Raw genomic sequence first — 26,422 nt, 5'->3', positions numbered from 1 at the left:
CTCGCAACCGGGCGTCGTCCTCAACTTACCATCATCACATTTGGTGGTGCTTGGTTTTCCCATTTCCCATCAACGAAAACCAAAAAAAAACGACTCACCCCACCCACCACCAGAGAATGTTTGGCCTCAACCTCGCGAAACAACGCACGATTAATCAATTCTTCTGCAAAAGCAAGCATCATCCCCGCGGGCCCAAGTGACAAGGTCGAGGAAAATGAGATTTTCCTCGCTGCTCCCCGCTGTTGATGCCATTCATCCTGCAGTTCACCACCACCACCACCACCGACAACGTTAATGCTGGTGGAGGTTGTTGTCCAACACGGACGCGCGTTCGTGTTGGGGAAATGTAAAGATGAATGTTTGGTGCTTTTCCCTTCAGCGATCCACCCCGCACAGTAGAGGGTAGAGTAGCGTGCTTGTCTGTGTTTTGGTTTACCTTTGAACCTACTGGCGCGAGCGTGCGCATCTTCACCGTGTCTCTTTTTCGACACCTTTACCAACACACATACACAAAACCCAAGGGTTTTTTAGGATGATCGTACGCCGCAACCTAACCCCCGTGTACCTCGTCCAATCCATACACCGCTGTTGAATGTGGTGTTTTATTTTCCCTTCTTTCTTGTGTTTGTGCTGGGGAAAATCGGTTTGCCCCTAGGAAGGTGGACGCCACAGCCGCACTTCGAAGATCGGATCAGTTGCGATTCAAGCCGGACCGAGGATCGACGAGCTCCGTTCGTACGACGACGACGACGCCGTGCAGCATCCCGTACATACGAGAGCTAGAGTGTCGATCGGATCGGATTTGGAATTCGAAAAGCAAACGGTGTGATCTAGCTGAAAAGAAAAATATTTAGATAGGTCTGTGTGCAACAACGACTGAAGGGTGTAAAACAGACTGTAATTATACGTTGATATGGGGGGATGTCATTATCGTGGATGAGATAGTATGGTTCCTCTGAACGCTTCCAATCAACTCGGGATTTGGTGAGAACCGCTACAAGTCACCCACTGACAGGCCCACTCCACCCAGGGGACAGACAACAACTTATCCTCGTGTGATAACGACAGCTCACTCCGTTCCCCGAGATAATGTGTTTTTGAAAGAATAGGTGCTTCTAATCGGAAACATGTGCACCCCCGGAGGCAGTGGACGTATCTATCTCTCACCTGGCATCGGTGATGTCTGGGAGGTCGTCCGGTGATAGCAGCAGTGTAATTGTACGTTAGCTTGTGCCCAAAAACCAGCTGCCGCCAGCTTTAGTACGCGGTGGTGTACCGATAGAAGTGCAGCCGCGATTGTGCGGTGAACGTGAGGATCACTTGAAGATCGTCCCCAAATTCCAATACCAGTGCGCAAGAGTTGAACATAGTGTTCCAGATACTCTTCTACCTTGATTCTTTCTTAGAGAATAAAACAACACAGAAGCGTAAGGTTGAATTTCGTACCAGTGTCAGTGCGATCGCGAAAGCATCCCTCTTAACGAAAGGTGACATACGGTTTCCAAACGGTGAAAAACTGTCACCGTTCCGGTCCGGCCACCGATCGTGAGTAGCGAGTCAGTGTCACCGCTATTTGGAGTGGTTTTTCGGTAGGTTATTTTTGCGCGGGCAGTGAAGAAGCAGCTAAAGAAGCAGTGATCCAAACCTGTCTCGTGGACGATGGCGATCCGTGTGACAAAGAAATGCTTCCTACTGTCCACGCTCGGTGTGTTGGTCGTGGCAGCGGCACTGACCGTGACCCTGGTGCTGGTGCTGCGGGACGATGAAGAGATCAGTGAAACCTATCGCTTTGCAGCCAGCTCGATCGAGGTACGGCTCGAGGAGCAACCGGACCATCGGTACGTCCTGAGCATCCGCCGAGGTAAGACAACGTCCGTGGGAGACGGGTGCAACTACACTCCCATTCTTGCCCTAAGTGGCATGCAATCTGTTTATTTTCTTTTCCTCGCAAGTGTAGTATAGTGGCGGAAGTGGCGTTGCTCGCACCACATCATCGCATCTCGTACGACTGAAAGCAATAGCATAAGGGGTGGTAGTTACGGTTAACTACACTGGCGGGTGGATGGATAAATAGCAGACGTGCTTATTATGTCTGATGAATGAAAATAAACATGGAATTATATTTATTCTTGCCCCTATTCCTTCCAAGCAAAACACCATGCTGTTTAAGGTGGAAGAAATTTGGTATTATTGCCTTCATGCAAGCTGCCAAGGATGAACAAATAATCACACCTTACAAGCATCACTCCACATGTTTAGTCTTTGTGAAGCAACAACTCGCATTGCATTCCACTTAGTAGCCTCTAGTTTGTTTGCATCAGCATTTGTTAGCCTGCGAAACAAACAAACTTTGCACTTTTTACCCACGCAAACAAATGCGATACAAATCCAAAATGCCAAACCACAAATCTTTACCATTCAAGTACCAACCAGAGCCGCTCATCGGAACAGACTCCGTCCATCCAACATCCGCCAAAAGGCTGAAAGGCATCTGTCGATCCATTTGCCGGATATGCATTAAGACGAACGATAGGGCGATATGCATTTGGCACAGGGTACAGAGTCACAATGTCAAACCCACCCCCACACGCACCAGCTCATCCAGAGTACGCTCGTTGCAATAGTGCAACAGATTGTAGATGGTGCGCCCACAGAACGCTGCGGTTGTCGATCAACCTTTCCCGCTGTCTGATTGGCATCACTCGTCAAAACTTAAATTCGTTGGCTACCGTTTGCATCCGTGTGTGGTGTCTGTGTGTGGTTTGTTTCCCGCGCCGTCAAGAACACTGACATTAATGTGTAGTGAGAAGAACGGGAAAGGAATAGGGATAGTGCTTTTGCATAAATCAAACATTTTGCAGTTGATGTGTGATTGGCCACCGCCCAACGGAGTAACTTGATCGTCCTTTTTGGGTGGGATCGGAGGGATCGCACATGTAACGCTCACCCATTAAGCGAGGGAGAGCGATTTTACGGGGTAAGTGCGCATTCTTGGTGTTCTGTCTATCCATCCATCATTCGCAATGCTCTACCGTGGTACGTGGTCCATTATGAATGTTGCGAGATTTTCAAGATCTTTTCAAAAGGTTCTCAAGCTACCGGTTTAGAAGAATTGTCATTGCCGAAAATAATATATTGTAGGCAATGTACTAGAAGAAGACATAAGCTAGAGTGCAACAAAGCCTTGTTAGAATGGAGGATGGGAAATGTTATAACAAGTAAAAGAAAAACAAATTGAATTGAGGAGCTTTTCGATGGAGTAATCCACAATTTGTATCCTCAACGTATCAGTTTAGCTAATAATCCGAACTCGAGTTTTAAGATAGCAGAAACAGTCGCTCTTTGAGTTACGCGATTAGCAACTTTTTCTGAGAAAATTGTTACCTAAAAGTTTTCCAAGTCACTTTCCATTATAAAAAGCGTTATTCCCTGTCTGTGAGATATTTTTTCAACAGCTGTCACACATTTCATTTCTCAATAATTTTTCAGTTCTTTCACATGATTTTCAACACATCACAAATATGTATTAAACGTAGTCCAGCTTGGGACGCATTGAAAATCATGTGGAAGAATTAAAATTGTATTTGTGGTTCTTCGCGGTGAATATTAATGTGCACATTAGAAAATTAATTGGAAAACTCTGTATGCTCAAAGTACAAAAATATAAGAAACCTATAAAACAATTAATGTAAGGCCTTAAAGTTTAGATCCTCTTTTTGTTATGAAGATAGCACGAATATAGCACATTAACAATGGTATTTGCTTCTATTTCTAACACTCAGAAAAATAAACCAGGGTTTCTTCTAATCAGCATCGGATCGCTCGATCAAGATCAAAAGGTCACGTTTCATCTACCTTAAGTGTTAATGAAAAGTAACATTTTCTTTTTACCAAAACACTCATTTCACGATCGTGTCTGATCCAAAAGCGACTGAATTATTTTGCAATCAAAGTAATAAATAGCGTTTGGTTTGCACTTTTGCCGTGTGACACTGTTTTTTATCTCTCTTCGTCTTTGGCACAACAACCGATGTCGGTCAAGGCCTGCTTTTACCACTAATGGTCTTGACTTTCAGTGAACTGTTGGTTAGCCATAGCAGGATACTGTTTACTACTTTATTTTTAAAAAATCGTAAATTGCTCCTCATTTGAAGATTTTGTAAATATCAATTTCATTACACATTTACTTATGGTTCCACGCAAACTAAAGCTGATAAGTTTTCAAAGATTGTAGCTAATACAGTGAAAATATCAATCAGTCATCATTCCATTCATGCTCACATCAAATTACATCCATAACTAAACGCAAAGGCTTTTTTAACAACACTTCTTAAGCAATAACACCCACCATCAAATCATCGCCAGTAACTCAGCACGTCACATAATGGACGCATAAACAGATAACAAAAAATTAGTTATCACTTTCCCACTTTCACGCGAATGGTGACAAAACATGTACCCGAAACCCCTAAAACAGCAAGCAACTGTGTACACTCGGATGATGGACGAGACCGATGGATTGCCATCAGTCGTCGGATCTGTCGGACGTCCGTTGTTGTCGATGTCTTTCGGCTCCATACTGCAGAACGCGCCATACCGCCAACAAACGATCCGTGACAGGGCCGAGACACGAACACAGAAAACATCAAGTTAACGGCCAACGTTCGTGTGGCAGCCACCGTTTGTTTCGTTACAAGCCAAATTCTCCGGGGGCAATTGGTTATGCGGTGGTGATGCTGGGCTGATGTTTACATTTCTCACTGATTGATGGACCCATTCCCCATCTCCCGGCCGTTATGGACTCCCCTCGTGTTGTTCAATCTGACAAACGAAATGAAGATCGCGCGTGAGCGTGAGGTTAGCAATCCGAACGGCTGTGTGGATGCTTTCCAAACAACTTAGCATGTACGATCCGAACAACCCCTGCCTAAAATCGGTGGTTGTTTTTTTTCGCTTTTGACTACAGGGGGGATTAATTTTAGAACGATCTAAAACTGATGCCAAAAGTAAATTGCTAGCCGTTTCCGCCTTCCAGAGACACACCCCACGAAATTCCGCTGTAAAGTGATTTCGTTCGACGATGCACCGCATATTTTCCTCCCCATTCTGTTCCCGTTGTGCCAACGTCGATTGGTTTGGCGCCGTGGCTTTTGGCGACAACCTTACCCATTCTACCGTATCAGGTTGCCACACGCCAGATACGATTAGGGGGAAAATGGATCCATTGCTTCCCTCGGTGTTTTTCTGGGCAGTTATGTACTTCCAGTGCTTCCCAAACTTGTTTGACTGACATTCCATTTTAAACAGTTAACACCAATAAACACAATAAAATAAAACATCTAAAACAGCGCTGCACCAGACACATACGGTGGTCGAATTGGGGAATATTATTGTAAATTTATATTGTTATTTTCATTACAGAATCATAGAATTTGGTTTGTAGAAACAAAATACGAAACAAAAAGACATATACAATAAAGTACATATAAAATAAAGTAGAATTGGTTTAATAACTATGTTTACCGTTGAAATCGGATTCTCAGTAAGTAACAAAAAAAGTGATGAAGTATGGTTCTCATATAATTAAAACCAAAATTACATTACACTACACTATATAAGTACAAAGGACCATTTATGTAACCTATTGCCAAATTTGAAGAACAAAGCTTTACGTAGCTCTCAAGTTTTGTATTAACATTTTAAAATTTGGCTTTACATGCCAGTTTGTTTGTAATTCAAACCTGACAACATGTTCGTAGCGATTAAGCATCTTATTCGGGCCGAGATTGGTATTATAAGAAGTATTGTCTATGCTGCCATGGAGACTAGTGGTGGGAGATCGGAATCGGACCTACCCGATTCTGATTCAGTGTTGGGAATCATTTCCAGATCCGATTCCGTATTGGGAATCAATTGGAATTAGCTGCAGAATGAGAATCAGTTCATGAATTGACATAAGAAGATTCAGAAGCGACATCAGTCCAGGAATCTCCATGAGAATGGATCGTTTACAAGTAAATTTTGATTCTTTGCGGCTTTCAATACGTTGATTCATTGGATCCAAATGTCTATGCTTATGTGGTTGGCGAAACCGAATCCGATTTCGGAACCAATTCCCATTCTGGAAACGAATTCGATTCCGGAACCGGTTCTAATTCCGATTCCGGAACCGGTTCTAATTCCGATTCCGAAACCGGTTCCAGTTCCGATTCCGAAACAGGTGAATATTTCGTATCCTAAATCCAATTCCGGAGCCGAATCCGATTCCGAAACCAACTCCGAAGCCGATTCCGGAATCGATTCTGGAAACCGATTCCAGAAAACTTCGGAGCTAGCCGGAATCGATTCCGACGAAAACTTCATTTTTCTCGTCAATAATGGAGACTACTCTTGCATATGCATGTCTAGACAAACTAAAGGTATTGCCCCAAATAAAAAGAACAGAATAATCTTAGTTAACATACTAATAAACATTTGATATATTAAATGTACCATCTATCTCTATTGTTGGGCTTTAGGAAGAATTGTGAATTCCACACGATTGCATCTTTTTGACTATATTGATATTCGATTGGTTATGGATCAAATCGATCTTCTTTGTCAGATTTGGGCATACAAATGAAGCCTAGGAAAATAACTTGAAACCATCTTCATATAGAAATGATTTGAAATATTTGATATACATACAACAACTAGAAAGTTTAGTAAGCATGGCATAGAAATTGAACTGAAAACTTTCTAAGCACTCTCTTACTGTGAACCTGTGTTGTAAATCGCATCCTTACAATCGGACAACATGATCCCATTATCAACTCGGGATGGCTGCCTATTTGATTGTACAATCTAGCTACCCCAAACCCAATCGCTATCTCAATACGGCTGTGGTAGGGTCATAAATATTCGCTACACACATAAATTATTCCAAACAATCGTTGTCAACAGTTGACGAGAAGTTATCTAATGCCCTCCACCACCACCTGATTCCACCGATAAAGCTGACCCATGCCACTGCTATCTCCGTGGCGGCTCCCTACTGTATGTCACCGATTGTTACCAACCTACCGATCTTAATGGAGAAGTTTCCATAAGAAACGCTTCTCTGCATTGATTACGCTGCATTGAAAATGAACGGGGAAGCAAAAGCGACTCAGCGAGAAGCAATCGCAACCAGGAATGCGTTCAGCACGTGACGTGCTGGCCGTGACAGTTGGGCAAGCGCCATCGTACGCGTCATTTGCAGCCGAGTTTCGTGGTACATTTTTCATTTCGCAACCGCACGATCAAACACGATCCTGTGCACGATTCGGTTTGGTCTGCCCGCGCACACAAACACCATTTGGCTCAAGAATCGGCGAAAAATGGCCATAATTAATGGGATGTGTTCCTACCAGCCAATCACGCCCGCTCCTGCCCCATTCCCCTTCACAAAAGTCGTGGCCCATAAATCTCGTACCGCTTCCCCGCCCCCCCTGTGTGAGTGCTCTCGAGAGCGCGCTTTCTAGCATTGAAGTAGATCAAGAGTTGAGGTGGTTCCTTTCCGTTTCGTTTTTATTTAGTCATCGCTTTCCCATACCACACTACACCACAACAGCACACGCCAATGGAGACGCATGGTGCATGAAAGGATTAAGCGCACAAACGCTTGAAATTAATTTCGCTTGGAGAAATTAATTATTTCTCTGTGGCATACTACAGCCCCGATCATCGAGGGAATGCTGTGATCGAGAAGGTAGTGAGTAGGGCGTGTGCTCCCGTTAAAAAACGTGATGATTTATGAACGATTCTACGTCGGGGCTGATGATCTAAGCGACGATACGATACTGGAATTTTAGGACCTCTATCTAGCTTAGCCGATCTCATCGATCCACACCGGCAATATCTGGGTCAGAGAGCTTCCCCAAGGGTGAAACACTAATTTTTATTTTATTTTATTTTTATTTTTATTTTATTATTTGCTCGGCCACGTTGGGTTACAGCAATAGTGCTTACTGACTATAGTATAACAATTATTCACGAAGGAGTTGGAAGGAGTTTATGGTACGGAAAAGGAGCGAAGACGGGATCGGTAGACAGGATAGGATATGTTGAAATCGAACAGATCATAAGTACTATTAAAAGACGACATAGCTCTTACAAAAGGCTCATTGCGAGCAAAACGTGTACGACATATAGGTAACTGGAGACGAAAACGATAACGTAAGGTACGACAAGGTGCATACAAATGTAAGCGCGACAGAAGTGAAGGGGTATCAATCGTATTGAGCAATATGCCAGCGACGAAAGAAGCCTGAGCGACCGAGAAGCGGTGCTCCAACTTGGCAAGGCCTAATAAAGTGCATCTATCCTCATACGAAGGAAGCGGAATAGAGTGATGACCCAGCGACCTACGAAATACGATCCTTGTAAAACGTCTCTGGATCCTCTCAATCCTTTGGAGCAGAGATAGTTGGACAGGAGACCAGATGACACAGGCATATTCCAGTACGGAACGGACCCAACAACAATAAAGGGACTTAAGACAAAAGGGATCACGAATTTCAGTGGACATGCGACAAATATAACCAAGACTAATGGCGATGGATCAAAGCAGGCTTGGGTGGCACTGCGTTTGCACAGGCCAAAGGCTGGAAAGAATGTGCAACATTAATTTCGCAACTGATTTGTGTGATGATAATGCACAGCTGGTTTACTGTTTCGGAGGTTCCATCAGTTTTCTGCCGTTTCTGTACTTGGAATTGAAGGATTTTTTACTTCAGCTGAGCACGTTGGCACATCTTTGATGTTATAATAAAAAAATACGTTCACAAAACGTTGCGATAAGCTGTTTTGATTGCTTTTTGTGGGAGCAGTGAATGTCAGTTTTGTCATATAAATTTGAAATATTTGCCATAAAAGTTATGGCAGTTATGGCTTGATTTTTTATTAAATAAATATTGTATCATAAAGATTGGTTAAATTTCATTTTTTGACTCTAATATGACCGGAAGCTATAGCTGTTGTAAGCACACGGACTAGCACACGATAAATCTGGTCTGATTACGTTTCAATTTGGTTTCAATAACGGATCGTCCCGTGGTACAGTCGTCAATTCGAACGACTCAATAACATGCCCTGCGTGGGTTCAAGCCTAGCATGGACCGTCTTCCAGTAGCAAGGACTAACTGATTATATCTGACTATTATCCGGCTGCGTGGTAATGAATTAAATCTCGAAAGCCTGTATAGGCCGGCATGTCCACGTAGGACGTTGGACCAAATAGAAGATGAATAAAAATGCATAGTTATGCTTTTACATTTTTTATCAGGTAGAGAAGATAAGCTCACAAATAAAAAAAATCAACCATATGTTCTACATTCTCAACCTCTCACACCAGGTGACGATCGCGTGCAAAGGATTACCTTCGATCATGACTTCACGGATGACTCGGACATCGAAACGTTCCCGAAAGGTATGCGACTGTACGGTAACGGCCACAGCGTGGAAATTCGTGAAGTAGAGGACAGCGCCGGCTTTGCCTACCTCAGTATCTCACGCACCCTGCGCAAGGGCCAGATCGGTAGCGATGTGCTGCATCTGCACGATACGTTCGGGGCGGAACAAACCCCGCTCCACTGGTACGGCGGCCCGGAACTGATGGAGCAGTACTATCCGATCGAGAAGCTGCGGTTCGACGACTACCCGTACATCACGAAGGAACTGCACAGTGCGGCCATCATCGAACGCTACTGGCTCAGCACGGCCGGGGTGTTCTTTTACGTCGAAAAGGAGGTGCCACTGTTTATCGACCAGAACGATCAGGTGCTACGGTTTACCGCAAAAAAGGAGCTGCCCTACTACACGTACGACGACGAGTTTGTGTTCAACTACCGCATCGGTGTAGCGGCCGATGCGCGGGAAGCGCACCAGAAGGCGGTCGAGCGGGTGCTGAACCAACCGGTAGACATTCCCGACGAGCGCATGGTACGGCAACCGATCTGGTCCACGTGGGTGCGCTACCGCCGCCCGATCAGCCAGCAAACGGTGCTGGACTTTGCGCGCGAAATCAACGCGTACGGGTTCAAGAACGCCCAGCTCGACATCGATGATCTGTGGGAGGTGTGCTACGGATCGCTCACCTTCAACACGATCACCTTCCCGAACGTGACCGAGATGACGGAAACGTTGCGCGAGATGGGTTTCCGCGTGACGCTGTGGGTGCATCCGTTCATCAACAAGAACTGTGATCCCTGGTACACGGAGGCACTCAGCAAGGGGTAAGAGCTTCCCGTCCTGCTTACGCAATTCCAATTTAAATTTAAAAAAATCTTCCTACTCCATCTTCCCCAGCTATCTGGTGAAATCGCACAACGAAACGATCGGGTACAACACCAAGTGGTGGAACAGTGGCGAAAACGAGGCGTCCTACATTAACTTCAACAACCCGGACGCAGTCGAATGGTACCGGCGGCGGTTGCGCGAACTGCAGGAGCTCGGCATCGACAACTTTAAGTTTGACGCGGGCGAGACGAGCTGGGCACCGGCCGATCCCGACATTGAAGGGACCACGGCACTGCTACCGTCGAGCCAAACGGTTAACTTCGTGCGCATGTGTGCCGCCTTCGGTGGCATGATCGAGGTGCGCACCGGTTGGGGAACGCAGGATCTGCCCGTGTTTGTGCGGATGCTCGATTTCGACACACGCTGGGGCTGGAACAATGGGCTACTGTCGCTGATACCGACCCTGCTGCAGATGAACCTGAACGGCTACCCGTTCGTGCTGCCGGACATGATCGGTGGCAACGTGTACGGGGACGATATACTCACGAAGGAGCTGTTCATACGCTGGCTGGAGGCGAGCGTCTTCATGCCGAGCATACAATTCTCCAAGACGCCGTGGGATATTGATGAGGAGGTATGTTGAGAACAAGGGACGTCATCCAATAGGATGGTATCTAAACGCGGCCTCCTAACGCTTGCTTTCACAGAGTATAACAATATCGAAGAAATTCGCTCAGCTGCACGAAACCTACTCAGACTACATTATCCAGCGGATGCGACTGGCCGTATCGCACGGTACACCGGTAAATCCTCCCATCTGGTGGCTCGATCCTACCGATAAGATCGCCCAAACTATCTACGACGGTAAGATAGAAATGACAATCATCCTTTTGAGATGGGGTGTTTTCTTCTTCCTTCCAATTCCAATGCTTTTTTCGTTGCAGAGTACCTGCTCGGGGAGGACATTGTGGTAGCACCGGTGCTGGCGGAGTTTGCTACCACCCGGGACATATATCTGCCCAAGGGTACGTGGCGTGATGGCAACACGAACCGCGTGCACGAAGGTGGCCGATGGATCTACAACTACACCGCACCGATGGACACGCTGCCATACTTTGTCTCTGCCACGTTCCAGCTAAACTAAGCGGGGCGGTCTGTCGCAACCAAATTACGCTAGTTCCTTATACAAAGCAACGAAAAACCGGGTTCCGAATTTGGATGGTAAAGTAAGCAGAACACATAGTGATTTATATTTACCTACTACTTTTCCATCAAAAACCAAAATAAATTAGAAACTATTGACGTACAAGGGAAGGGAGAGAAATGTATTTTATTGCTGGTTTTTTTTTTTGCTCTTTAAATTATTATCCGAAACAGATCGGTCGTTTTAAACTACCTTACAAACACATTGCATGTTGTGTTTAGTGCATTTTCTCGACGCTGCTCACCAATCCTTCACCCAGGATCTCAAAGTCTCGCACTAACGCATCGACATTCAGCTGCAGTGTACCGTCGTTCGTAAACTTTCTTCCATTTACGTTCGATGTCTGGGGTAAGAGAAATGAAACCAGCATAAGCATTGCATTAACACACCCTCTCCAACGCTTGGCATGCCACGTGCACTTACCGTGAACGGTTTTTCTTCCAATGCTTGCGGACGCCACAGGACAGCAATCCGATCGCCACCACACGGGTCGTAGAAGAAGATGGCAAACTGCCCATAGGCTTCACGAAGCTCTTGCAAATAAGAGCGCACCGGATCGAGCCCCGCTGCCGGCTCTTTGTCCGTCGAGTTAACTGACAAACCCGGCGTCTTGTGAACGCCTATTTCATGCGATTTGCGTATACCGATCGGCGTCACGATGTGGGCGTGCAGGTGAATGATGACGTTGTAACCTTCAACCGATGGTTCGAAGAAATCCTAAACAGATCACACAGAATGAAATTCTAAAATCGGTCCCGTTTTAAGAGTTTCACTACCACCCCGCGCGGCACTACCATACCTGAATGTTGTTGCGAAGCGTACGGAAATCGGTTTCCACCAGGTGTGTGGCCGCCTTAGCAAGCAGCGTCACCCGGTTCAGTATTTCTAGCGTTGGCGCTCTCCGTCCAAACAGTCCATACTTTCCCGCATCGCACGGCGTTACGATTGTGAGCGGTGGGAACGAATGGCGGCGTTCGAAAAAGTCCTTCTCCAGCTCGTCGATCGTTTCGCTCGACAGTTTGTCGGTTAGGTTCACCACGATCATCTCTTTGCTCCAGTCGGTGGAAGCGATAAACTGCAGCCAGCGCAGGAAGCCCGTCTGCGGTTGTATCGGCGGCTGCAACGGTTGGTTTAAATACAGCGCCGCGAGCAGCAGTTCCGTACACTCGTCCGGCCAGAGGTATGGATCGATTAGCTGCGAGTAAAGCCAGCGTTTCGCAATGGCAGCGACGGACCCGAAGGAGAAGTACTGCTGATGCAAACCGTGCAGGAAGCCGGTCAGCTGGGGCAGGATCGTGGCCCGCATCTCCAGGGCGACGCTTTCGTCCGTGTCCTTCTGCAGGCGTGTAACCTTGTTCGAGGACAGATACTCGCGAAGAATGCCTATTTCGCGCTGATGAATTATCTCGAACCGGAATAGGTATTTTTCTATTTAAACAAAAAAAAAGTTCATTTAAATACCTTCAAGGTGATTTGAGTCTATGAGTACTGCCTGTACCACACTTACCAAAAAGCACATCCAAATAGTCGTTGTATGCTTGGGCCTGAACTTGTCCCTTTAATTTCCGCGAGGTGTTTACATCCTCGGCAATGCGCAGGTAGAATGCCGTTTTCAGGCGTCGTATCGCTTCCAGGTCGGCGGGCCATTTTCCACTAGCCGCCAGCTGGATCGTAGCACGAATCGGTTTCCCACTGAGAAATACCGTCTCCCCATTGCTGGACTGCATTCCACTAGCGGTCGGCCGCGGAGGATCTGGATCAGTATAGCGAAACACCGGATCCGTTCCAGTAATTGCATTGATCGTTAACGGCAGACGTTCCAAATCGCGCATCACACGTCCAAGCGTATCGAACGTGCGGATGACGGCTAGCGAGCGTTCCTCAATTGTTTCGTGCAACTCCTGCACCGGGAACGGTGTTACCGCGGCCTCGAACTGTTCCGCCAAATATACGATCTTGTTCTCCGGCATATCGAAATGCGCTTGCAGCAGAAACTTCACTATCGCCCGCACGATCAAACGCTTCTGTCCGATCGGGTCGGACGTTTCGCCCCACACGCACGACTCCGTGATGGAGCCGTCCTTGAAGCGACGCAGCTCTGCCTTGCCGTGCCAGAACGAGCGGAACGCTTCGCTTGCCTCCGCATCGATCGCTTCCGGGCCTTTATCGACCAGGTTGAACGCTTCCGAACCGTTGAGCGAAAGCCCAAGCGCCAATCGTGGCTTTATCGGCATCGCACTCTCGCCCTCTTTTAGAGTGCTAGCAAGCGGGACCAGATAGGCGGCACGCGCTCCCAGCCCTTTCCTTAGCAACCTTTCGACCATGCGCGTGAAGAGTGCCTGAGCGTCACCGAAGTAATCGAGCTTTTCGGCGTCCTCGGCGAACGATTCAAGCGTGGCAGTGACGAGCTTGGAGTCGTTGACCATCACTATGTGATCGTACTGGGCAAAGGAGGGATAGCTTGCTAGGAACAGCGCCAGGAAGGAGTTAATTTGGCGGTTATCAAGCAACCGTATCGCCAGTGCACTCTCGTGCCGCACGCGCCGGTACAGATCCACCGGCAGATTGGCGGCAAGGTTGAGCGTCCCGAGCGGATCGATAAACACCACGTCGTAGTAGCGGAAGAAGGAGACCAGCATTTCGCGGCTACTGCTGTCAAAGGAAATTCCCTCCTTGTCCCAGCTGCTGCCCGCCAGCTGGTTCCAGAACAGTCGAATGATCTGGTAGCTGCTCATGTTCGGGTAGATGCGCTTGTTCTGCAGCAAATACGCGACGTAGAACGTGGCCAGTGCGCCGTCGAAACCGTACCGGCTTCGGTCGAAGTGCCGCTGGCGTATCCACACCTTCAGCAGGACGATCGCTTCCCGCACGCTCTCTGACTGGATGATGCTTTCCAGCAGCTCTACATTCTTCACCAACCGAACGTCATAAAGAATGGAAGTGTTGTAGTGCGGGGTGGGAAGGTTTTCGTACTCTTCCGTCGATACCGTTTCCGCCTGCCCTCCGATCATGGACGGTCGCACATTGTTCCGATGCGGGAGGAACCGTTTCTTGGGAAATTTGCTACTATCGGCCACTACGTGCAGCTGAAAGTGAATCTTTCGTGCGAATCGTTCATCTGCCGGTTCCATTACGAGTACCGGCTTCGTATGATCGCCCTTCAGTGGCTCGAAGCGAATGTTCGAGACCACCTTATCGTTTCCCGCCTGCTGCAGCAAACGTTCTGCAATCGTGCAGAGATAGTGCGCCCGCTTGCAGTGGTAGCGCAGGTTCAGGTAGTCCTCCTTGTGAAGACACTTCTCTGGCATGACCATAAGCAGATCCACGACCAGTGGTTTCCCGAACGAGGTGCGCAGCATTCCATCGCACCCACCGATCACGCGCACCTGGTGCTGCTGCATATACCGGAACCGTTCCTTGCCGAGCACTTCCTGCGCGTGCTGCATGCTGGTCAACGGCAGTGGAAATTGCACACCATCGTACTCCAGCTCGTGCAGCCACCGGTCACTGGCACCGTCTTCTATTGTGTGGAGAAATTGTTTAAACTGCTCCACCCAAACGTGACTGAACCGGCCCACCTTGGACGGCACGCGCACCTCCTTCAGCATTTCCTCCGTCTGCATGCGGAACAGATTCGAGTGGTAGTAGTTTTCCGTTTCCTTCAGCCGGTTTATCTCCTCCATGGTCGGCGGTTTGTACAGTTCCTTCATCTCTTTCAGGCGCTTACGGTGCGCTTCGTCGTCCTCGTGTGCGACCACTTTGCGCTTCAACGCTTTGACGGCCTTCTTCTTCGATGGTTTTGGAGCACGCACAAAGGCACCACTCTCGTGGCCGCTGTCCATGCTGTCGCTTTCCTCCCCGGAAGCGTTTCCGTTCTGACCGGCACCATTAAGTTCGCCACCGCCGTCGTCATCATCATCATCATCCTCATCGGTACCGTTGTCGACCATCGAGTCGTACGCTTCGTTGTCCGAATCCACGGGCACTTGTTGCTTCTTGCTTTTCTTTTTCTTCAACAGCACCAAACTGCCGGACGGTTTCTTTTTCACTCGGTTCATCCTCGCTAGGTGGGAAATTAGCACTTTTTGCTAGCTAAATACTCACTAATATCGACGCGCGAATGAGTTCAAGTGTGCCGGGAAAAGATCTTTTCGCTACGCGCACATTGTTTTTATTTTGACAGCGCTGGAAACATGCGGTGAATGACAGGTGAAAGTTACACCATCAACTTACACCATCCATTCGACAGTGTGACACTGAAGAGTAACGACGGTTTTTTCGAAGCAGCGGTTGACCAACAACAAGCATAGCGAGAAGAGAGTGAAGAAGGAAAATCAATTATAAAGTTTCTTACCAAGACAAGGGTATTTTCAAAAAAAAGGATAAGAAAGGAGGAGTGGAAGTAGAGTGCGTTAGTGACTAGTGGAAAATGGGGGTCCAGGACCCAGGGGGGGGCATTCCCCTCGGGAACTACTACGACATTTTAGAGTTCCAAAGCGAACCTAAAAGGAAAATGGGGAAAAAGAATAAAATCCTAGGATTTGAGAAAGAAATCATGGAGGATGAAGTATTCATGGTGATGGAATCCACAACCCGAGATAGAGATCTAAGCCGAGTTAGCCCGTTTTTGATCTCAAAGGTAATTGAAAATGCGATCTCCGGAAAGCCAATGCTGGTCAGTCGCTTGAAAGACGGGAAACTACTGATCAAGGTGGCCAACCAGAAACAAGCAGATAAGATTAAAAAAATAAAATCGATCCCCGATCACAGAGGAGAGATCCAGGTTCAAACGCTAGAACACCCCACCTTAAATTGTAGCAAAGGAGTGATTCGATGCCCCGATATCGAATTCCTTACGGAAGGGGAAATATTGGACGGACTTCAAGCACAGAAGGCAACAGAGGTGATTATCTTAAAAAGAAAGATAAATAATGTGTTAACCAATACTCGCACAGCAATCGTCACCTTCAAAACAGGAAGAATCCCACGTACAGTCGATTTCGGACTGTATCCACTGAAAGTGGAACTCTACATTCCGAGACCCATGCGGTGCACCACCTGCATGAGACTCGGTCATACAAAAAAATCTTGCCAGCGCGACAAAATATGTGCAAACTGCAGTGAACTGGAGCACAAAGAGTCATGCGTAAGAACAAAATGCGTGTCATGTGGAGATGCCCACAATACGCTAGACAGGAACTGCCCTGTTTTTTGTGACGAAATGGAGATCAGTAAAATACGCACAGTGAACAAAATAACATACGGAGAAGCAAAACGTATACGTAGACGACAGTGTCCCGAAATCCCTAAAATCTACACATCAGACATATCCTATGCACAAAGAACAAAATCAGCAACAAAAAGCGTAAGTACAAACTCGACAGAAGAAACAAATTCACGAAATACCACCAATGATACAAACAACACAAACACCACAGAAAATAACAAAACACACACAGCCGAACCCACCACTCCAAGAGAAACACATAAACAGAAAACCGTAATCGATCAACCGATTACACTCAACGAACAAACAAACACACCCACAAGAAGCGACACACTAACGATCAGTTCACCTGAATCACCAGATTCTATATACATAGAAGTTACTAATGAAACACCTAAAACCCCCACTATGATGGTGGAGGAATACATAATTACTAATACACAAGAAGATAACACATCAGAATACGATAAATTCAAAATTCTATACTAAATACCACTCACAAGGCATCCACAACCACACTTAAACATTTGGTCTCATGTTCTCGTTATTACAAGCTAACATACAGGGACTAAGAGCCAACAAAGAAGAAATTAGAGAATTGCTAATAAAAAGAAAGATCGATGTAGCCTGCCTGCAGGAGACATGGTTGGATGATAAAGCCATAGGGAAAATAAACATCCCACACTATGAACTAATATCGGACAATAGAGAAGATGGTTACGGAGGAGCGGTAATATTAATACGCACAGAGCTAAACACAGAAAAACTCAAAGTGATTCCCCCTAACCCATACATACAGATAGTAGCCGCTCGTATAAAGCAAGCAGGCTTAGTAATCGCCTCGGTGTACGTTAAACCCAACACACCAATCGCAACATTCCGCAGCTTACTAACCCTTAGCATCACAAGCTTGGCGAAATATAACAAATTAATAATTATGGGTGATTTTAACTCTCATCACTCTGAATGGGGAAATCAGACGTGTGACGGAAAAGGAAACATCCTTTTACATGAGATTAACGAAAACAATCTAACTGTGATAAACAACTATGAACAGACTTTCATTAACCCAGACCCAAACAAAAGTAACTCAGCAATAGATTTGACAATCACCTCTCTAGCTATAACCCCACATATTCAAAGGAACGTTTCAGACATACACATCGGCAATAGTGGACATCGGGTTATATTCACCAATTTTAACCTATTCAAACCTCCCCCACAAAAAATCACAGTTTATAATAAGAAAAAAATAGACGAAGGAATATCCAGCCTACCATACAATAACAAATCTGACATCAACTCAATTACCAAAGATATCAATAAAATTATTTTAAGAAACAAAATCAAGACCCCGTTCACCCCAAAATCATGGTGGAATGATATCGTTCAAAAAGCATGGGAAGAGAAATGCAGAGCTAGAACAGACTATAACCAAAATCGGACGATCGAAAACCAAATCAAGTACAAGAAAGAATCAGCCAAATTTCGATTCGCAAAACAAAAATCAAAAACCAAACGAATCGAGGAAAAACTTGACTTGATCGATTCTCAATCCTCTATGGATGACCTTTGGACTCTTTTGGGAATGTTCAAAGATAAACCTGCCAGAACAAACAAGATTGCCACAGATGAATCCCTAGCAAAAGAGTTCTTAAAAATTCATTTCGGTTCATCAAACCAAAAAAAAAATGAAACAAGACCCCGATTCATAAGCGATAAAAATCTAATTGACTACAACAGATGGCAAAATATCCTAAACTCAAAAAAGAATTCTGCTCCTGGTATTGACAAAATATCGTACAAAACATTGAAACTACTAAGCAGCGAAAACACCAAAGCCATAATCGGAAACATCAATGACATGTACAAAAGAGGAGTCGTGGAAAAAAAGCTCAGAAGAATAAAAATCGTAGCAATTGGAAAACCCGGCAAGGATCTCAGTCTAGCAGCAAATCACAGACCCATAGCTTTGCTTCCTACTATAACGAAAGTGGCAAACACGGCCATCTTACACAACATTAACCACATCGTAGATAAGTTTGACATCCTCCCCAGCACATCCTTCGGATTTAGGAAAAACCGTCCCACAACCTCCGCAGTTGATTCACTCTCCAACATTTTAAAAAATAACATAAGAAAAAACAAACACACTACAGTAGTTTTTATTGACATTAAAAACGCCTACAATAGTGTGAATGTTGGCCTTTTAACAAAAATCCTCTCCGGAAAAATGATACCACACGAAGATATCAGATGGATAGAAGGATTCCTCTCAAACCGACTGGTAGAGATCGCTGCTGAAGGTAAATCGATTAAGAGAAGGATAACTAACGGGTTGCCCCAAGGGGACGTCCTTTCACCACTGCTTTTCAACCTGTATACAAGTGGATGTCACGAATTAAACCGGTATAATGTAAAAATAATCCAATATGCAGACGATTTCGCATTAATTGGAAGTGCAATCACCTCTCCAGCAGCTCAAACAAAAACACAACGGGCCCTGAACCAATTGGCAAACACACTATCTTCCCTTCAACTTGAAATAAACGTAGCAAAAACAAAACTCATGACATTTTCCAAAAACTACACTCACACAACAATAGCACTAAACGGAACTCCCCTTGAACAAGTCAACTCCCACCACTTCCTAGGCATAGAAATTGACAACAGATTAAAATTCCACTCCCATATTAACAACCAAATCAACAAAGCCCAGAAAAAAATGAATTTCATTAAAGCCGTATGCAACAAATCCAACCACATAAATCCAGAAAAAGCTAAACAACTACACCAAGCTCTTGTGAGGGGTACCCTGGAATACGGGATAACTCTAAGTAGCAATGCCAACAAGAACAAACTCAACACCATGAGCACAATAATTAACCAGTCACTCAGGAAAATTACAGGCTGCACAAAAACTACTCCGATCAACACACTCCACGCCATAGCAGCAGAAATGCCCTTCCACATACGATCTAAACTTCTTATGCAAAAACAACTATGCAAAGCAATAGCACATTCCTTTTTCACCACAACATCTCAGCCACTCCCAACCACATCAAGAAATCTAACCGCTCAAGAAAAAACATACATAACTGACAAACTCATCTTCAACAACATAACTAAGTATGATTTCAACCACTCAAAATCCACTTCCGAAAACATCAATATTAACACGATCATCCCAGGCATTGACACCAACAAACACAATTTAAACATAACAGTCCTTTACCAAACAAGCATGCAAATCATCAACTCACATCAGGGCATAAAAATATATACAGACGGCAGCAAAAAAGATGAAAATTGTGGCATAGGAATTTATGTAAAAACTCAGATTGAAGAACTCAAAATATCAAAGAAACTCCAACACCCAACATCCATAAGCACTACAGAACTCTACGCAATAGACCTGGCACTCGAGATGTCGACGAAAAAACGATGGAATAATATTGCCATTTACACAGACAGTCTATCAGCATGCCAAACACTAAATACAGCCAAAGAAGAAAACCGAGTAGACGAACTCCTCGGGAGAATACTACATAACTGTGAAGTCACTCGAGCAATAATCCAATGGATCCCAAGCCATGTCGGAATAGCTGGAAATGAAATTGCCGACCAATTAGCCAAAGATAGTCTTAGTAAACAAACTGTGATAAATAACAAATTAAGATTAAAAGATGCTATTAATTTATTCCAACAGAGAGCTAATCACGAGACTAATACATGGTACACTGAACTATGCCGAAGCAAAGGGAAAAAATTTGCTAGATACCAAAGCTCAATTGAAAATAAAATGTGGCACTATACAGGGTTTCCCACGATTTATTGGTTGGTTCCCACGATTTATTGGTGCGTTCCCACGATTTTTTGGTCATTTCCCATAATTTTTTGGTAGCAACCCACGATTTATTGGTCGGTTCCCAAATATTATTGGTCGGTTCCCAAATATTATTGGTCGTTTCCCAAATATTATTGGTCGGTTCCCAAATATAATATAATATAATACCGACCAATAATATTTGGGAAACGACCAATAATATTTGGGAACCGACCAATAATATTTGGGAACCGACCAATAAATCGTGGGTTGCTACCAAAAAATTATGGGAAATGACCAAAAAATCGTGGGAACGCACCAATAAATCGTGGGAACCAACCAATAAATCGTGGGAAACCCTGTAAACTAAAAATCCCAGCAAAGGACATCAAAACACTTAATAGATTAATAGCAGGCCATGATTATGGGAATTTCTGGCTACACAAAATGAAGCTCATAGACAGAGGAACATGTGCAATTTGTAACGTAGAGGACACAGCGAGTCACAGAGTCTTCTATTGCCACAAACTCGACATGGAACGAGAAGACCAGTTAAAAATAAATGAACAAAACTTCATCAAGGCCTGGAAGACGAAAGATAAAAAGAAAATGAAAATGGTGATAAAATTTATAAAAACTAACCGAATATCCTTCTGAAACGTCTCGCTTAAACTACATGACATAATAAACCGACGAAGTACTTAACCTAACAACATAAACTGACAACACACACAAAACTTCAGAAAACAAATCACATATAGAAAGAGGACATATGGCCTTTGATGCCGTCCAAAAACAACAGAGGTTGTGTTTAACACAATAGCGGACTAGTACTGAAGGGCCCAGGAAGCTGGATTTCAGTTCCGAACCGTCAAACGACCTCGACAAACTGAAGAAGAAGAAGAAGAACTTACACCATCGCCGACAGAGTGACCAGAAATACCGATTTATCTGTATTCCTACCGGTTTTTGAATCGCCTACTAATTCACAGATGAGCTCTCAATAAACACCGATTTTTCATATTTCATACCGAAAAAAAAGTTTTTTTCTTAATACTGACCAAAAAATCATAAAACCATTTCCCCAAACATTTTATGCATGAAACTCCTCCTTAGTACGATATCACTAGCGACCAGAACAAGAAGTTTAGTTGACAACTAAGGTCCACGTCTGTGTTTCTTCAGATTTAATCGAACGTGCTGTAAAAAATTAACATGAAACTTGACAGATAACTACCGAGTGTGACTTTGAAGCACGAAGAATAAAAAAAGATTTGATCGGTCAATGTAATTATTTAGGATTTGTAGGAACAATCTCAAGTTTTAGTGTATGTTTTCTAATTAAGCTATAAAACTCATCTAAATAATCGCTATTTCTATCGAAGTAGCTAAATAGGTCTATTTCAATTGAAATTGCCAATCGAAATAGTCCATCGAAAATCGGTTAACAACACATCCGATAAACTCGCATACGATGGAACACTACCACGATCCTAAGTGGCCGCGTAGAGCCCCGAGAAAAGGAACTCACCATCGATCAGAAGAACATATGCATCTCAATCCTCTCTCTCTGTTCAACACTTGATACACTTAACTGGTTTTCAAATTTCCCAAGCTGCCAAAAACTATCGAAAACTACCGAATACTACCGATAAATTTCCCTACGGACAAAAAGCGGGTAATTTTTATCATGGTGTGCGTAAAAACCTAGAGTTAAGCCGACGGAAGATTTCCTAGGCTTAAAAAAGGGGGCGGGAATGGGTACCACGGTTCGCTCCCGCTCCCATATAAAATACTTGTGCTTGTGTTTCTTTCTTTCGTGTTGCGCTGTGTGCGTTTCTTTCGTTCAGCGATCGCTCACACTCGCTGCGTATTTTTTTGTTATCTAAAGCTAAACAAAAACACAAACAAGCGTAGATTTTTTTTTATCACTTTATTGAAACATTTACATTTTAACTTTACACGATTTCACACATTTACGTAAGTTGATACACAATATTTGACAAAAATAAAATTGATCACTCCATCGATGCAAACGTTGAAATGGCCGAATATCTGCGTAGATCCTTTTGTACACGTTGATTACTGTAAAAAGGTACGAAATGAAGCTGCGCGATGTACATAACATGCATTACGTATCATTCGCGCAGCTTCATTTGAATTCGCACAACACTTGAACACTTGAACACTTTACAAAATCATAACACCAATCGTCCAGGACTTAGGCTGACGCATGTGCGGCCGCTCGCTGCCGATCCTTGAGCTGTACTGACGATTTCGTGTGGTAGCAAGAACGAGAGCACACAGAGGAACTTTCGGTGCAGCAGTGCAAGCGATACACCGACATCAGCACAGCGCTGCGAGCAGATCAAACTGAGCGCACTGGCGGAAAGTAAACGCACACATTTCCACATGTGTAACTGTGTTAGTGCCAAAACTGTGTCGAAACCAAAACGCGCTCTCGCCTCCGTGTATTTCACACCGATTCTCCGCTTAACTCTAGGTTTTTACACACACCGGTCACATAGAAGGTTTTTACATAAAATATCCCGCTCGTTGTTTGTAGGGTTTTGATGCTCCTACCGAAACCCGCCAAAATAATCTGGTCACACTGACCACCGGGCTTGGACTCAATGACAGCTGTTTGTTTATAGCTCCCAGCGCCAGGACGATATTTGTTTTCCACCGAGTGTTTGGAAATGATCTGCCTCAACACAGTATTTCCTGCAAAAGCGTTCACATAATTGTACATATTGTACAGCAAAATGCAAACCTGCGTATCGTGTAGAGTGAAAAATAATGGCATGATTGCTATTTATCAGCATCCAAATGGGTTGGATGAGATGTTTCACTCAATTACCGACATAAAGGTACGGGGTGAGGAGAACCATTTGCACAAGTTGTGCATCGCTAAACCGCATTGTTACTATTCTAGGTACAACCGGAAGAACATCTGTGTGTGCCGTGCTATGATGATTTGAAGGTAGCATATCGCTTCAAACAGAGATGCATTCAGAACACGGCACTACGGTTATCGTCTCGGGCTAAAAAGACGACACATGCTCCTGCAGACCAGAGCGTCATTAGTAGTTGTACGGATGTTTACACAACGTATGATAAATCTGTTCCGGAATCAACTATAAATCAAAATACAGAAAACAATAGCAGCAATGGCAGGGCGAACACGTCTAATCTTACACCGGAAATGTCAGATCCTTCGCCGCTTCCCAAGATAGAATTATGCATAGAAAATGAAACGATACAACAGGATGATGTTGAAATTAGCGAAGAACTCATTGACCCGCTACAAGACGAGGAAGATCAACCGTTAGCAAATTATATAATCGGGGTAATAGAAAGCGCAACTAATGACAATGCACCAAAAGACAAAGTGGGTACCGATGCCGCTAAAGAACAAATCGGCGACCAAACCATAACTGCAGCCACCCAAGAGAGGGGTCAATCCTCTTCTCTTCTACCGAAACTGCATAGCCTGATGTGTGAGTACTGTTTCAAAGAGTTTACCCTGCTGACCGACAAGATCGAACATACCGAGTCACACAAATCGGAAGCGAAACCATTCAAATGTGTGCAGGAAGGTTGCGGCAAATCATTTAAAGACCGCGTAGGTTTGCGATCGCACGTGCGCATCCATTCCGCCGTAAGGCGGTTCGGCTGTCGGTACTGCCCGAGGCGATTCCACACGCTGGGCAATCAGATGGCGCACGAGCGAACACACAGCGGGGAGAAGCCATTTATCTGTCCAAAGTGTGGCAAAGGCTTCGCGGAGGTAGGCAATCTCAAGAATCACATTCGCTTCCACACTGGCGAACGGCCGTACGCTTGCAATCTGTGCGACAAATCGTACAGAACGTACTACTCTCGCACGATTCATATGCGCTCCCACACCAACGAACGACCGTATCTGTGCGGTGACTGCGGGAAAGGGTTCTATTCGAGCGGCAAGCTGACCATCCATCGCCGGACGCACACTGGCGAACGGCCCTACGAATGTACGAGCTGTACGGCAAGGTTTTCCGCAACGTCCTCGCTTAGGCGACACATGGTTAAAAAACACTAGAATAAGTGGACATATATTTAACTGTGTAGGGTAGTTTGCCAATTGTTGCACACTTAAGGGAACAGCCAACGTATTTCATAAGTTTGAGAGGGATACAACCACAATATTCATGTTATGTGTGTCTAGTTTACATCATTATTGTTTAAAAAACAGCATACATATATTTTTCTATTATTCAGGAGGAACAAGTTTGCCGTATCGCTTAAAAGTATGAATGTATGTTGTATTTTAAGCAGAAAATGATAATGTCAAGAAATACTGATATTTAAACCTATTCAAAAGCTCAATTCCGAAATGTTATACATTTACAAAAACTCAAAGTTCTATTATTTCACACTTTTAAATGCACTGAAACCGACGAAAAATAAATCTATTCTGGATGTTTTTCTATTGAACTGCTATTTCTATTGTGTTTAGGACAATACGAAACGCTGTTACATTAACATTACATACATTACTTAACACGTTTGTGCTTGGTTCGAGCTGGAATTCCGCAAAATAAGTAGCAACTTGCGGCACTTGCTGCCAGACGCCAATGGTAGACGAAGGCAAAATGAAGGCACGATGAAAAAATAAGGCTTTGGACTGTGCAATAAAATAGGATCGAAGCGCTCTCTTTGTTCTAATTATTGAACAGTGTGTTCATAACATAACTAACTAAAAAAATCTTATTTTTTTTTAGCAAAAAGTCTACATTTTTACTGTCATAGGAAAAAAAACTTTCATCATCATCATAGTAGCAATAGGATTAAGTTTCACTCCTTATTTAACATAGGATCCGATGAGGTGAAAGCATCCAAATTTCACGTGAAAATAAATCTAAAAAAATTGAATAATTATAATTTTATTAAAATCAAAACAAATCATGAATCAACAGTCTATATTAATTAACTCAGAACAAAAATCGTACGAAATGTTTGCCGAACCAGTGCACTGTAAGGAAACACACGTCAAATCCAAACAAATAGTGCGTTTCATTTTCCTTTTTTCCTTCCTTCATCTACAAGTCCCACTCGTGATTGGAAATGAAACATTCATCATCACTTGGCAAGATCAGCGGAACATAATCGATCGGCGGAACTGGTTTTTGTCGCGTCCTCCCAATTCTACACCGACAGGTATCGAATGTCCAATGGGAGGAGACCAGACTGCTATGATCAACTATCAATCTCTGTTAGCACAAATATTGCACGAGCTGCGCGGGAACGATGCGGCTTTCGAATCAAACCTGCCGCCTGGTCAAAATATGGATGCTAGACAGTGCAAACCTTTTTGCTTCCACTACGAGAAGAAAACCGATACAGAGGATTTACCGTACTATCAAAACCGAGATCGTCTGCGAGCACCGAACGGAGAAAGGGTGGTGAAACATGTGCACTATTATGTCGAGTCTGCCGTTAAAAGCGTGGGCACCAATACGTCCGCCACGGATCAGCCAATGGAAACAGAAGAAATCACCGATATCGAAGATTTGGGGCTATAGTTTGCAAGAATCATTTTTTTAAATAAAATCCCTTCGGTTCAAACTGATTGTCATATCGGAACAAGCAACATTTGCACCAACTGTCAAACTGAGGCCAAGCGTGGGAACAAGGTGGATTAAAAATATCAGATGGTGGATAAGGGCCTTTGGGGGTCGCCATAGTTGAGGGACTTTACGTCATTTTAAAACCGTTAACCATTGGTTTCCGCACACAAAGCTTGGCAAATAGAACAGATTTCTTTGTTATTATGTGCATTTTTGTGTGTCTATTGATTTTATCCAAAAAATGAGATATATTAACAAAAGATTTGATGATTTGTTTAGGCACGAAATTTAAAATCATG

At 44.3% G+C, this 26,422-nt stretch overlaps 3 protein-coding genes across 3 annotated transcripts; 2 read left to right on the top strand and 1 right to left on the bottom strand.

Annotated features, from left to right (window-relative positions):
- The first annotated feature begins 684 nt into the window (after positions 1–684).
- Positions 685–11,585, top strand: LOC120948779 (myogenesis-regulating glycosidase-like). The gene is made up of 5 exons (XM_049606031.1): positions 685–1,861; positions 9,374–10,253; positions 10,327–10,891; positions 10,965–11,121; positions 11,202–11,585. Exons 1-5 carry the CDS (start codon positions 1,660–1,662, stop codon positions 11,399–11,401), a joined length of 2,004 nt encoding a protein of 667 aa, XP_049461988.1. The 5' UTR covers positions 685–1,659; the 3' UTR covers positions 11,402–11,585.
- Positions 11,562–15,643, bottom strand: LOC120948778 (nucleolar protein 6). Its single transcript, XM_040365485.2, has 4 exons — positions 12,969–15,643; positions 12,261–12,889; positions 11,885–12,178; positions 11,562–11,804 (listed from the first exon to the last, which is right to left on the bottom strand). Exons 1-4 carry the CDS (start codon positions 15,517–15,519, stop codon positions 11,679–11,681), a joined length of 3,600 nt encoding a protein of 1,199 aa, XP_040221419.2. The 5' UTR covers positions 15,520–15,643; the 3' UTR covers positions 11,562–11,678.
- Positions 15,644–23,170: 7,527 nt separating this feature from the next.
- LOC120949725 (zinc finger protein 771-like) lies at positions 23,171–26,121 on the top strand. The gene is made up of 3 exons (XM_040367207.2): positions 23,171–23,384; positions 23,450–25,530; positions 25,603–26,121. The coding sequence occupies exons 1-2, from the start codon at positions 23,280–23,282 to the stop codon at positions 24,593–24,595; spliced, it is 1,251 nt and encodes a 416-aa protein (XP_040223141.2). The 5' UTR covers positions 23,171–23,279; the 3' UTR covers positions 24,596–25,530; positions 25,603–26,121.
- Positions 26,122–26,422: the final 301 nt, after the last annotated feature.

This window comes from Anopheles coluzzii, chromosome 2 (genome assembly GCF_943734685.1).
Source record: "Anopheles coluzzii chromosome 2, AcolN3, whole genome shotgun sequence".
NCBI classification, from domain to species: Eukaryota; Metazoa; Arthropoda; class Insecta; order Diptera; family Culicidae; genus Anopheles; species Anopheles coluzzii.
The sequence above is the reverse complement of the archived record's forward strand: the minus strand, read 5'-3'. Positions and strand labels throughout refer to the sequence as shown.

What these genes read in the sequence shown, in the direction of transcription:
- LOC120948778 (XM_040365485.2), bottom strand. Translation starts at nt 15,519, where the DNA reads ATGAACCGAGTGAAAAAGAAACCGTCCGGCAGTTTGGTGCTGTTGAAG. An exon ending in CGCTTCGCAACAACATTCAG is followed by an intron (nt 12,179 to 12,260) that starts GTATGGTAGTGC and finishes TGATCTGTTTAG; the next exon opens with GATTTCTTCGAACCATCGGT. An exon ending in TGGAAGAAAAACCGTTCACG is followed by an intron (nt 11,805 to 11,884) that starts GTAAGTGCACGT and finishes CTCTTACCCCAG; the next exon opens with ACATCGAACGTAAATGGAAG.
- LOC120949725 (XM_040367207.2), top strand. Translation starts at nt 23,280, where the DNA reads ATGCAAACCTGCGTATCGTGTAGAGTGAAAAATAATGGCATGATTGCT. An exon ending in ACTCAATTACCGACATAAAG is followed by an intron (nt 23,385 to 23,449) that starts GTACGGGGTGAG and finishes TTACTATTCTAG; the next exon opens with GTACAACCGGAAGAACATCT.
- LOC120948779 (XM_049606031.1), top strand. Translation starts at nt 1,660, where the DNA reads ATGGCGATCCGTGTGACAAAGAAATGCTTCCTACTGTCCACGCTCGGT. An exon ending in CGTCCTGAGCATCCGCCGAG is followed by an intron (nt 1,862 to 9,373) that starts GTAAGACAACGT and finishes CTCTCACACCAG; the next exon opens with GTGACGATCGCGTGCAAAGG. An exon ending in CGTGGGATATTGATGAGGAG is followed by an intron (nt 10,892 to 10,964) that starts GTATGTTGAGAA and finishes TTGCTTTCACAG; the next exon opens with AGTATAACAATATCGAAGAA.